Raw genomic sequence first — 14305 nt, 5'->3', positions numbered from 1 at the left:
TTTAACTTAATTATAAGCCGAACCGAAAGACGAGATTATTGTAACTGGGCTCCTACCAGACGTACTACCGCCAACAAACATGCTCCACATGTACATTTTCCTATCAGGCACAATTTGGAACTCTAAATCGTCTGCTCAGAGTAAGCAGCGAGTTTACAAAACCGGGTTGGATTTCGCGAAATCCGGACTGGATCAATAACACAGAGTCACGGACCATTCAGTTTCCAGTCAAGTTGTTTTTAGAAAATCAAACTTTATTTTATATTATTATAAAATGTGTACGAATTTTATCTGTTTTGCCTGGAATCAGGAGATACTGATTACAGAAGGGTTTTTGATCCGGTATCGGAATTGTGAAGCTTACTACTAAGCTTGTCATTTGTCAATAATTAACCCCACACACGATTGGCTCCGTCGACGACACCCGACAGCTCTTCAGAATTCAGACACTAAACTCTTTGCATTTTAATCGTTCATGGATGATCGACCGGGCAGGTCTGAAAACGATTGACGCAAGCTTCGCTTTCGATCAATTGCTACATTATTGGTACTGCAGGGCTTACTCAAATGTATGCTATTTTTTAGTCTTACCTAAATTCATAAATATACTAATGAATCTATACACGTAGGCAAAACATATACACTGATACATGGATGAATCTAGTCAAACAAAAAAAAAGGGGCAGTAGTATTTGCTTGCATTTCAGGGTTGTAGCCTGACACTAGCCTGAGAGCAAGAAATTCAGACTCCAATGAGTGTGAAGTGAGAACACAACTGATAGCTACAGCTAGCTTGCGTTCCTTACTGCGGAGATTGAGGTATCTGCACTCTGCAGCCTCTTGATTCCCGGCGCCGCGCGTTCGTCAATGACTGATTCCATTGCCAGATAAACAAATAATCATCAGCCGTACTCCAGCTAATCCAGAATCCCAAGTAATGAAGCAACTGATAAACAAATCAGATGCCATGACTGTCATGGTAAGAAAAGGTATGGCCATCTTCTGGGAAGTTTTCTGAAACTTTGGTGTTCTTTCACAGTTCATATACTGCCATGTACAGGTAAAAAAATTGGTTGGCAGATCAGCATACATACTTTGGGAGTTCTGTACGGAACATTATTTGGTAGATGCTGGGAACAACTGATATTTTAACTAACTCAGCCTAAATGAAGGAAACTAAAGAAGAATGTGGGTCAAAAGGAGGGTTGAAAAAATCACAAAGGTGTAGGCGACCAAACGCAGAATGCAGTAGGGCTGCGAGGTGAGAGCGTGAGTGGAGTGGACCAGACAAATTAGGCCATGTCCAACTCCAACCATTGCATAATTCAAGCTTTGCACATGCATGTGCATGTACTAACACAATTATTTGAACAGAGTTTCAAACTCCATTTAATCAGTACTCCTACATTCATGATTCATTCATATATCTTTTCCATCAGAATGAATGCCCTGTACTCCTTATCCTCAAACCTCATCATGTCATTGTAGTAATTACTACCTCCATCCCGAGCATAATTTTGCACTACTTATGTTCATCATTTGATCGTCTATCTTATTTTAAAAATATAATTATTATTCTTATTGTTATTAGATAATAAAACATAAATAATAGTTTACGTATGATTATTTTTTTAAAAATTATAATTTTTTCAAATAAGACGAACAATTCTTGAGTCAGACACGGAAATACACAGATATAGCTATATTAGGACGGAGGGAGTAATAAACATTATCCATCATGTATGCATTGAAGAACATCATATCATCGTTTCATGTCAATAATCCAATGGTTATATGATTTGATTCGTGGAAGTTCAAAATTTGAACATAAATAAATGCACCAATTGGAGTTTATTTTGGTTGCTGCAGAATGCAGATGAAGGAAGAAAAGTGTGATGAGGTTGATGGCATCAATCACATGAGGAGGGTCCACGAAAGCACGGGAGTTGAGTAGGCCGGATCCCATCGGTTGCACTGCACGGAGACAACCACACGAGATCTCTTTCTTTCGCACTAGACAGTAGACAGAAAGGCTGCATTGATTTGGATGATGGAGGATGAAAGATTATATAATTTTTTTGATAGCTATTAAATAGTACAAATAATAAAATTAATTACTATAAATTTAAAATTTACTCTTTAAAGGTGAAATAATAAATTATTATATATTTTGTTAGAAAATACATTATTTAGAAATTTAAAAAATATGATGTAAAGAAAAGAAATAATCAGCCGTAAAAAACGCATCCAAATTCCTCTCCTTCCCATGGCCCATCACGTGATCACTCCTCTTCTTGTTTGGACGTCTTCTCTCTTTTTACCCCTTATGGTTATGGAATTTTCTTATTGGGTCTCAATCTTGCCACGTGGTATCCCTCCTCCAAATAACTTTTTTTTTCACCCATCATGAGCAAATTAATATAAAAAAGGGTGATTGTCATAATAGAAAAAACTAAATGATATATTTATGAAAAAAATAATTATATGTATGAAAGCTGATCGTATATGAGAAAATAAAATAGTATAAAAGCTTATCGTTGTAAAATAAAGTGGCACAAAATTAAATTTATGATCCCGAAATCTTTTATATCATGGGATAATTTTAAATGACAAAATAACTTATATTATAGGACGGAGAGACTATTCTCGTAGTGTCAGAATTTGTAATTTGTAGTGTATCAATGACGGAGCAATGGGTAAACCGGTAAAGTAGTGCCAATTCGGAATTGAATGGCGTTTAGATTATCTTTATGCCCAAGCTAGCATCTATAGACAACATGGAGCAATAACAAAACCTAGGTAGGGTCAAGGAGTAGCTTGCAAATTTTAATACCCACTAAACAACTGGACTTGTCTAGAAAAAAAAAATCTCCACCCATGTCTTTATACATGCAAGGTCCAAACCCCAAACTGAAAAGGAATTTTGTATTTTTAAATAAATTCTCTCATTTCCAAATTTATAATAGTTTTTCTCTCCTTATATAAGTTGGTGTTGATCAGTAGAGTAGTATACAAAGCAATCACCCAAGTGACCAAGCAAAGAGCCAACACACACACTGTGCCACTGTGTACTCCACCCGAGCTGAGCTCACTGCTCACTCGCTCATCCGCCAACCTCCAAGAAGAGCTCAATAATGGCGAGCTCCCCCCGCGCCGCGCCCCTCCTCGCCGCCGCCGCCGCGCTCCTCCTCGGCCTCGCCGCGGCGGCGGCCACGGCGGCGAACGGCGCGCCGGCGGCCAGTGACTTCATCCGCAAGTCGTGCCGCGCGACGCAGTACCCGGCGGTGTGCGTGCAGAGCCTGGCGTCGTACGGCGGGACGGCGCCGCCGCGGAGCCCGCGGGAGCTGGCGCGCGCCGCGCTGTCGGTGAGCGTGGACCGGGCGCGGTCGGCGTCTGCGTACGTGGGCCGCCTCTGCGGCCCCGGCGGCGGCGGCGGCCACGGCGCCGGCGCCGGGCCAGTCCGTGACTGCCTGGAGAACATGGCGGACAGCGTGGAGCACCTCCGCGACGCGGCGCAGGAGCTCGGCGGCAACATGGGGCGCGCCGGCTCGCCGGGGTTCAAGTGGCACCTGAGCAACGTCCAGACGTGGTGCAGCGCCGCCCTGACCGACGAGAACACCTGCCTCGACGGGCTCTCCCGCGGAGTGGACGCCGCCACCCGCTCCGCCATCCGCGGCAAGATCGTCGAGGTCGCGCAGGTCACCAGCAACGCCCTCGCCCTCGTCAACCACGTCGGCCCCGCCGGCAACTAGCCACCGCATCCATCGCCTCGCCTCCATGGCCGGTTTGCTTGCTATCTGCATCAACACATACTCTACTAATTAAGTTTGTTCTTGAGGTTAATTAGCTTCTTGTCTTGGTGGTAACTCCTCGTTGTTATGTAACTATATACTAGTCGATTCAGACTTTAAAAAAAAGTCGATGTAATGGTTGAGTCTTACACTGAACAAGTGGTGAGTAATTAATCTGTGTTTTGCTTGCTAGGCATAAGTTAAATTCGTTCGAGAACCAATGCTAAATTGCATCATATTCGAGTTTAAATAGAGCAAAGTATTATTTTCACATGAGGAGAACGCAGAAACAATAGAGAGAAAGGGAAACCATTGCCATCATATATACAGGGCGAAATGAATGGATCTTGAATCGATGGTGATTTTATCAGAGTTTTGTCACTGGTTGGATGAACAGGAGCCAGCCAGGTCCCAAAAAGATTCAAGATTTGGATAGACACCAAACCAACCTGCTGTCCTGGCATGGATCGGTCAGTAAATGAAAGGAGTTCATGCTGCGTGATGAATTGATGATGATCATGTGGCTGTGGATCGTGACGGTTTGATTGCAGTTTGTTGCAGAGAAGGAAAGCCAATTGAATGCTCGTCGGATCGACCCAAAACCTCGTGCAAAACAGGTACAGTTCGCCGCCGCTGTTCTTCTTCGCCGACGATGATGTTCTTTGCCTGTTTTGCCCAAGCGAAACCTGCACTCATCTGATCATTATCCTTCAGCTCGAAAAAGCAAGAAATTGGCATGGTTCTTTTCTCTCTTTTTTACCATCGACATCTGCAGCAGAAATCGACAACGAGAAATATGCATTCGTGCTAGAAATTGAATCATGATACTTTGCCAATTGGCCACGCAATCATCTTCTGAATCTGAACAATCACCCGTCTGTTGCACTCTGACAAGACTTCTTGCTTCTGTCAGCTTTCTTCTCGGATTCCCGTTGCCATGATCGATCTAACCCTGATTAATCAACTGTACATTTATACTCACATTCATTAGCTCTGTCCAGTTCGTATGTAGGAGTAGGAGTGTACATTTGGGGTTCGTTCGTGTGAGAGCAACAATGAATAAATACAGTAAATAATGTCAGAATACCGTAGCTACAAAATTTTTAAAATAGTGTTCACTATTATAGTAATAAATCTCAGTTTGCCATTTAAATCCAACGGTAACAAGATATCTCAAAATGTGTCTTGCTACTATATTGGATCCCGTTCCACGTTTGGGAGTGTGTACGGTGTGCAGAATGTTGCCATGTCGGGGGACGACGTGGCAGGCTTAGTTGGCCACGTGAAGTATCAGTGACACCTGTCACTGTCAGCTCAGACTCAGCTGGAATTGCAGGATTCTGTCCATATGGCCGACATGGGATGCTCTTCTCTTTTCTCCTTTGTTTTCACATGGGCCTTCTGGGCCTTTACCTCGGGAATCCTTCCTGGGCCCTCTAGCCCAATAATCGATGGGAGCCGCTGCAGGAAAGGCCAGCCCAAGGTAGCAAAGGCTTTGTTTCCTCGTGGGCCGGGCCGGGCCCTTGCTCTTGCACACAAGTGCAGAGCAAGGTCAGCATTTCTTCTCGCCCAAAAACCAAATTGGAAGTTGATCAAACGCCTAGTTTGTCCATGATCAATACATATGATAATACCCCTCCCTTTCAGATAATGGTACGATAGCATTACTTAGGAGCTAGTCGTGCGACATGATAGAATACGCCAGCCAATATGGAGGGCAGGACAAAAAAAAGTAACATATCCGTGCATTGCAACAGGTCATATGAGTAACATTAGGGTACATTAGTCCATACAAATAGGGATGGATTGGAAGTATGGATGGAACATTTTTTTTTCTCCGGGGAAGGTGTGTGAGTGCTCTGTGCCCAATAAAAGAAACAATGGACGACCCTCCTTCTAAGCGAGTCCTCCTTTGTGTTAAAATTTAAAGAAAGATTATGTTATTTTGGGACGGATGAAATATAAGAAATACACGGTGGTTAGTAAAGTACGTATGTTGGGGTGAATGCCCATTGCACCTGCACCACCAAGTCGAATTTATTTGTTGGCCGGCTAGGTTACATAATATATACTAGAACTATGCGTGGTCTGGCCGGCCATGACATTGTTTGTGGATTGACTCAATCAGCACTACTCTTTCGAGAGGTGATTGTTTGCCTTTTAAATAAAAAATAACAGTAAACGAAAAATAATTTGTGAATAAAATTTTTATATATGTACTCTTAGCGATATAAAAGACAAAGCTAAAAAATAAATTTTGGTGAAAAAAAACCTCAAAATCAAGTTTAAATTTAAGATTAAAAAATTAAAATTTGGCTTATAAGTATAAGCAAAAGTGAAAAGATGAATGCGTCATTTTTTCTCCTCACAGTCCTCCCTTGCAAATACTATTGTATAGTGCTGGATCGTCTTTGTTTGTTGAGTATTACATGCAACAGATCGTGGGCTACATTTGTCAATACATGCGGCCGGCTTAGCATCATTTATAAAAACAGATAATATGTACTTATATATTGGCATATATAGGAGCATTCCTATGTGGTTGCTGATGGTCAGGGCAGCTGTTTTCTAAGTTCCTTCTGCATTAGGAGATGGTGGAAACTCAAGTATGCTAAGCTTTCTTTTGAGATTGTGGTGGATTTTGATAGTTTTGTTCTATCCATTTTTTCACAATATTTCTCTTATATTGAGCCATTGTTTGCCTATGTAGCTTACTTGTCACTTCCAAAGCTTAAATTTTAGAATTTAATTTTGGATTTTTCATTATAGTTTATTTTTCAGTATTATATTGTTAACGACACATATTAAAATTTCACTCAAAATATTTTTTGGTTGCTAATAAACCATTATGTTTTGTAGGATCTGTTAATGTACATGCTCTAAATAAGCCAACAAAATTGTACATATGTTTGGTCAAACACAGCCACCTAATTATTAATTCAGTTAATTATCGATTTGTTACATGCTAGCTCAAGTGCTCAACTGATTGACATGTGGGGCAAGTGGCCAAAAAACTAATTTTGGCATGTTCTGGGGACAGGACCGCATCGATTTGCTACCTAATTAGCTGTTCCTTTCGGGTATCCTGTCATGATTAAGAAAAAAAGTTGATTAGCCGATAGATATGATCGTCAAAGTAAGCAGGGTTAGCTGGTGAGAATGAATTGATTAGGCCGACCTCATTGGCTCATTCAAGAACACGTCGGTATCGCCAACGCGGCTAATTAAAACTCCCAACATGCCTAATTAAATCACGATCCTATTTCGCGTTTGGATTTTGAGAAGCAAATGTTTGGCAGACAGCTTCTGAGAATCTAGAAAGCTCATAAACCTAGTTTCTTCAGATTCTAGATTCTTAGTTCATTTTTTAAAATCTATAACTACATATTCTCAGAACTTGTAAACTATTTGGGACAGCTGCTGCAGCTTTGCAGCTGAGAGAAGCTTCCCCAGACAGACCTTCTTCCTTTCTCCACCACAGGATCATCACTCACGTTCCTAAAAAAACAGAGTTTTCCACACAATTATTGCAAACACGTATACTGATCAGTGGTTTGTATTGATTTGCTATATGACTATTTTATTCGATTGTGGTTTACCATCTGCAACACGCGAAAACAAAGCAAAACCCCGAATTGGCTGCCCCAAGTGTTTGTCAAGAAGTGTACGTGCAAGAGTGGTTACTAGCAACGTGGTGAAGTGTTTTTTTTTTCCTGATCATGGTCTCACACTCTCACAGATTTGTAATCATACAATCGTTTTCTGATATATCAAATTTTCAATATGAAACCTCGCACCGTCTAGTGGTTCATTTTTCTGGGAGAAAAATACCCTACAAAAAATAAAATTGCTAGAAATAGGGGAACTTTCAAGTTTGTAACCACCAGACTTGCCTTGAGATTTATTTTTCAGCCACCGAATTAGAGGCGATAAGAGCATCTCAAGATATATCTAAAATTGATCCCTAAAACTAAATTTTGGTAGTTAGACTAGAAAATATATTCTACAATAGGTTACTAAATACATTTTTAATATTTACATCTGTCTAATATTAGCTCACTTATACCCTAAATTTGAGGCAAAAATATATGTTTCTAATACAAGTTATTTTTTTACATTTATGTTGGAGGAGTGTGTAATTTTTATGTCTAATATTTTTTTAGATGAACCTAATACAAATTTTTGAAAAGTAAATATTAGCATTCTCTTAAAGATGTTCTACCAGAACCTGCATCCTCCTAGGGTCTTCGTATTCTTTCAATAATAATGTGCAATTTATATAATTAAAACACAAGCTATAGTATAATCACACTATACTCATCCTATATATATTTTAAAACTCCTGATAAATTTTCAGTTGAATGTAAATATTAACAGTTTCTACGGAAGAATCATTAACAAGAAAAGCAAAATGGCTCCATTCCATTTTATTCTCCTCCAATCGAGTGGTGGTGGTTTATTTGGAGCACGTGAGACTTGGTGGTGACAGATAGGCCAGCTGCAACTCATCTTTTCATTTCTACTTATATTTATATAATAAAATTTGAATTTTTAATCTTAAATTTAGAGTTGATTTTTGAGTCTCTTAAATAGTTATTTTTGAGCCTTAACTTTTTTAGATCACCAAGAATATGTATATAAAATTTATAATCACAAAATATTTTTCGTTTATAAATATATCGTTTAAAAAAAAACCAATAATCAGCCAAGGTGCAAGGTCTATAGGATCCAGATACAGTGTACTCTAACTCTACTGTTGGAAGAAGAGAAGGATGCGAAGGAAGCAAGCAGGCATGTGCCAACGGATCGGGGCGAAAAGGCGACGGATGGACTGTTGCGCATCGACTAATTAAACAAATCAAACGGAGTAGTAGTATTAATTAAGCGTGCATGTGTGTGTGAGTGTTTGGCTAATAAACCAATCACGATCAAATCAGTCGCGGCGTGATGGCCCCTGGGCGTGCATAAAGGCCAAAAGCTACCTTTTCGACGCACAACAACCTCTTAAATTATTAATCTGGAAAGAATCAACCCCTTGAACATCCCTCGAAGAAGTTTCTTTCTTTTCTAATTTATTTTTAATCTGAGAGAAAATTGTTTGGAAAGGTCGTAGCCGTTGTGGTTTCTTTTAAAGTTTTACACCTTTAACTTTTAGCTTTTGATTATGTTTATAAACAAAAAAAATTAAATTTTCTAACCTAACATTCAGAGTTAATTTAGGGTTTTTATCAAAGTTTTATTTTTTAGCCATTGCATATATAAAATTTTCATTTATAAACTATTTTCTGTTTGCAAATATATCGAGCCTTAGCTTATTCAAACATTTGAGATTTTCATTCTACAAGAATACATACTCATGGAATTCAGAGAAACTCAAAATAAATCATCTTTAAATTACTTGTTATCAGTTGCTTCTCAGAATTTTTAAGCACTTTCGAAACAAGAGCTTAGTGTGGTCGTGGGACCGGGCGTAGGCTTCTCAGTCACACCGACTCTCTTCCGTTCTCTCGCTCTCGGGCGCGTGGGCAGCTGTACGCCTGTAGGGATCCATCGGACCAACCAAGTTGCCAACATGTTACCCCAGCTGCTCCTCCTCCGTACACTTTGCTTGGCTCCCATCACTTTCATTAGGCAACCAGATTTTATCAGCATTGTATATTAGCCTATTAGGGTATGACAGCTTGATATTTTCTGGACTCTGGCTAATTTATAAGCCAAAAATTCATAACTCATATGACCAAAATAAGGAAAAGAAGGCTTTTGTTCTTTTGTTTTAGCTTTCTCTCTCTATTACACAGAAGACACACACTTCTCTTTTGGCAGTTTTAAAGTCAAAGCTAAGCAACAAATGTACGTGATGAGCGATAGAAGATTCGTGAACAAAATAACAAGACGGATACCACGCGTTACTGAGGAAAGACCGTGTGATAATATATAATATAGTAAATATAAATTCTAAAAACAATTCTTATCTACTATATGATTTATTTCATATGTTTATATTTTTTTTGTGTCTTTATCAATTATCCATAGGTTATAAATGGTTGTGTTGTATGGTGTGTTTTTTTGGAGAAGAGATGCAATTTATACTTTTGATGAATTATCCTCTAAGGCTAAAAACAATTGAGGTGATGTGAAGAGATGCAATTCACACCCTTGATGTAGCATTCTAAGGCTAAACATAATTGAGATGGTGTGACTTAATTTACACCCATGATGTATTATTCTAAGACTAAAAATAATAATAATTGAGGTGACGTGACTTCATGAGAGTAGAGAGAATGACATTAACTTTATAAAAATAGAATTAGTCTATTTTCTTCTTTTAGGCCAGGGAAATTCGACAATATTTAGCCTGAATGTATGCACTATGTGATTCCCTCCATACTCGATGTCAGCACAATACCTATTATGCGTGGCTTTGATTCTTAACTTTTCCTTCCCGTACGTAAGTTATATTTTTATAAATATCATATCAAAATTATCATAAAACTATATGTCCAATCCGCCACGTTGGATGCACCTTTTCTCCCACAACTATGTCTTCTAAAATCTAAGCATTATTATATTCGTATTAACACATCATGTCCACTTATCAGCCTCAAATAAGGACATTCCAAAAAATATATATATATCCATGTGGGAAACTAAAATAGAAACAACGTACGTTTGCTAGTGAGACCGACGAGTGGGTCGAGCGTTACATACAATGCATCAAGCACTTTACTACCAAAAGCGTGTGCTTGACTGCTTCTACATGGGCTTCCAAGAGCGAAAATTTTGTTACATGAAAAAGATCGGAGACGACTATCAATTAGCATGTGTTATTTTATTTGATGTAAGATAAAATATTATTTAGTTTAATAGTATGCACGATGACATTAACTATTATAAAATTTTAAAAAAACTATATAAAAATAAGTTGATAAACTTTTATATATATTCTTTTATTAAAAATAAATCTTTCGGAAGAGGTAGAACTAGCGGCAGAGGAATAGTCGGCAAACGATGCTGATCTACGCGGTTTGGAGAAAAAAATACGGACGAACGGTGCCTTTTTCGCGGTGACGCAATACGTACACGCATGTCATGTGGTGTGACCGTGTGCGAGCTAGTGGGCATGCCGCTATTCACCTTTAGACGCACACGAAACTACACCATAACATACGTGCATACACATGTACACGTCCCTACTACATGCTTAAGATTTTAGGGTGTGCATATGTATGAGAGGAAAATCCTCTGATGCGACACGCGAGTTACAATCCCAAGGATTGAACTCACTTGTACTGCTTGCGCGCCCGCGCGACTAGGCACTCGAGCGTTACTCGGTTCTCAGTAGCCAAAACAAACTTGCCCTCTTCCATCTCTTCGTACCATTCTGGCTACACCTTTTATTGCGTACGTCATGGCCTTTGGCCTTTGGGTGTGGAGCTAACGTTGCGTTCAGAGTTACTGCTGGTACCTAAAAGTATTTTGTAATGATCAACTTAGAGTCTGTTTAGATCCATTCGGAATAGCAAATGGCAAATGATAAAAGTTTTGGTGACAAAAGTTTTGGCATTGCATTTTTATAACTTAGTGTTTAGAGGCATGCAAAAGTTACCATTTTTTGGGTAAAAGTGAGAGGTGGTCCGCATCCCTATGCGCTTTTTGATAAAATTTACTACTCTAGACTGCTAAAATGCCAATGCAAAGTTGTCATTTTCTTACTCTAGTGTTTAGATCCATTTTACTAAAAAGTACTCTAAAATGATAAAATATTTGCCATTTTAAAGTGTCTAAACAGGGCCTTTAACATCAAAATCAATCCGCAGTGGAGTCGGTAACAGTGGAGCTTGAGCGGTAGCAAGGTAGTCGGTGACCTTCCGTATCTTCGGATGGTTGTTGTATGGTCTAAATCTACAGCACTTACGAAGGACACAAGGTTTGAATATTCAACACCGAAAGCCAAGCCAAGTAACAGAATTATGGATGAAACTAAACACGATCTCGATGCAGGTTTCGGAAATCTATTTACTTGGAGCATGCCCAGCAGTCTCCCTAAACTCCTCTAAATCCCAAAATTATAAGATTTTAGGTAAAATACCTCCTAAACAGATCTCCTAACCATCCTCCCAGGAATTGGAGAACTCTTCCCTATTAAAGTCGGTCTTCATAAGTCGGGTTGAAATTTCCTTACGTAGAGACCCACCTTTTTATGCTTATGGGATCAATTTTATCCATTTTCTTGAGGGATATTTTTTTTATACATCAAATTCTATTTAGGATACCAAAAATAAAATAAATGGATGGAATTTAGAAATTTAACCATTCTGTTAGTGATGCTCTTCGTTGTTTAAAAAGTCATATTTATGAAATAGAATGATTGAATATAAATTTCTATGATTAATTGCTTGGAGTGAAAATTTTGGCTCCAAGAAAAATAAAAGGATTTCGATAGAAAGTATAATAGATACATATATTCTCCTTTTTACACGTCCAAATAGTATACGCGTCCACGTATCATTCCACATTATGGTTGGTAGAGGATTTCAACTCAAATAGTATTGGGTGGTGTGAGTGCACTGATCGACAACACACAATTATGCAGACCTTTTTGCCTATTGCAGACAACGGAACGGTAGTTACTGTACCATCATGTGCAGAAAGTGTGGGGGGTGTGCACTAAACACTGGAAAAGGCAAGTGTACTCGTCTTCCATAAATGGGTGGTGTCCTCACCTCACCTGCCTCCAAAAAGGAGCAGATAATCTGATTGCAAGTGTGCATCTGCTGCTTGCTGCTGCCTTTACGCATTGACTGCTCCCCATTGGCCGTTGGTGCGTCGGTTGGCTGCTCCTTTTTCTCATCAACCCGGCCACGGCAGAAAAGTCTGAGTAATTAACGCATTCATGATATAATGACTTGAGTGATGTCTATATAATTAAATTAGTTGTAAGGGCTTTTTTACCCTTCTTGAAAAGTACCTCAAGATAACAAGAATATAATATATCTCAAGATACTTTTTAAGACTAAGGATGTAAAAAAAAACTCTAGTTGTAATATGCTCCTCATATTTTACATTATAAGATTTTCTGGATTTAGCTAGATTCATTCCATATGATTTAATGTATATAAACATGTATAGTACAACCAAATAGCTATAAACATGTATTAGAGCTAACAAATTTATATTAGCAATCAATTTATATTAGCAATAAGTTTGTATACACTATTTTTCTTCTATATCTTTCTCTTACTTATGTATTTAATGCATTTTTCTTATAGCATGGATGGAGCTAAAACTATTACATTGAGGTGATTGTTTATCTTTTTTTTAAAAGCCAAATGATATATTTATAAACAAAAAATAATTTATGAATAAAATATTTATATATGTATTATTAGCTATCTAAAAGTTAAAATTAGAAAATAAACCGCGATGAAAGAAATCTAAAATCAACTCTATATTAAATCCGATCTAAAGCAAGGTGTGCTCTCTGAATTTGGACATTCACGTGGTTCCTTCTTTTCACCTTCTCCTTTCATCCAAAAGTATGAAGGGATAAAATAGACCGAATCCAAAAAGATTGAATTGAAAAGACCGAGATCAACAAATTCGTTACAGTGTCCAATTCTGATGTAAATCTCTAGTTTTGTATTTTGAAATTCTTCAAAATTCCAAAAACCTAAAATGAATTCTTCTGGGATATCTACCCCTGTCTGCTAGCTCTATCTATATGGAGTGTGTGGAGTGGTCAGAAATAAATTTTGTTATAACCGAAATGGAGACCAAATTGCTTGGTCTTAAATAATTTACAGTGCAATTCGTTCTCCAACTCTGGATGCCCGAACATTTTCGTAAGATTGTAAAACCAAGACCAGTTTCTTTCATCTAACTTAATCCCTATGTACGAGCTCTATATACGTGAAGTGGTTAGAGATAGATACTGGGGGGACATTCCGGACACATATCTTTTTAGAGTTTAGGGCGAGTACAATAGAAAACTATAATAATCTATGAAAATTAAGAAGCGTTGACTCTCATGCAGCTCTATCTTTTTTCTTCTGCTTATGCTTATAAGCTAAAATTTAAATTTTCAATCGATCGATCTATTTCACTGTCGAATATCCGAATTCAGAGATGTCGAATCAGATTGTGTTTCTATGCTTTCTAAATCTCTGTTCGAATGACATTCATACTTTACCATGAAGTTTTTTCAAAGGGTGACATGCCAATTGTTTTTGTGTTCAGCGGAAAAAAGTTTATAATAAATTGCATAGCTGCTTACCAAGAAGCTGGTGAGTAACCAGCTGATGCGAGTACAAAGAAGCTGATGTTACGGCTATTTCTGGATTACTTATTGGTATATCTTCGGCTTCTATATTTTATAATTCATTTATAGATTCTATATACACTGAGACACAAAAAGCTAATGTGACAATCCAAAACTATTTCTGCAGTTAGAGATTCTGCGTATTTAGTTACATGAACATAAAAGATAAAAAATTATCTGATTTTTTATAACTATT

At 38.2% G+C, this 14305-nt stretch overlaps 1 protein-coding gene across 1 annotated transcript; it reads left to right on the top strand.

The window, feature by feature from the left end:
- The first annotated feature begins 3009 nt into the window (after positions 1-3009).
- LOC121054750 (21 kDa protein-like) lies at positions 3010-4012 on the top strand. The gene has a single exon (XM_040525318.1). It carries the CDS (start codon positions 3135-3137, stop codon positions 3750-3752), a length of 618 nt encoding a protein of 205 aa, XP_040381252.1. The 5' UTR covers positions 3010-3134; the 3' UTR covers positions 3753-4012.
- The last annotated feature ends 10293 nt before the right edge of the window (positions 4013-14305 follow it).

This window comes from Oryza brachyantha, chromosome 6 (assembly GCF_000231095.2).
Source record: "Oryza brachyantha chromosome 6, ObraRS2, whole genome shotgun sequence".
NCBI classification, from domain to species: domain Eukaryota; kingdom Viridiplantae; phylum Streptophyta; class Magnoliopsida; order Poales; family Poaceae; genus Oryza; species Oryza brachyantha.
The sequence above is the reverse complement of the archived record's forward strand: the minus strand, read 5'-3'. Positions and strand labels throughout refer to the sequence as shown.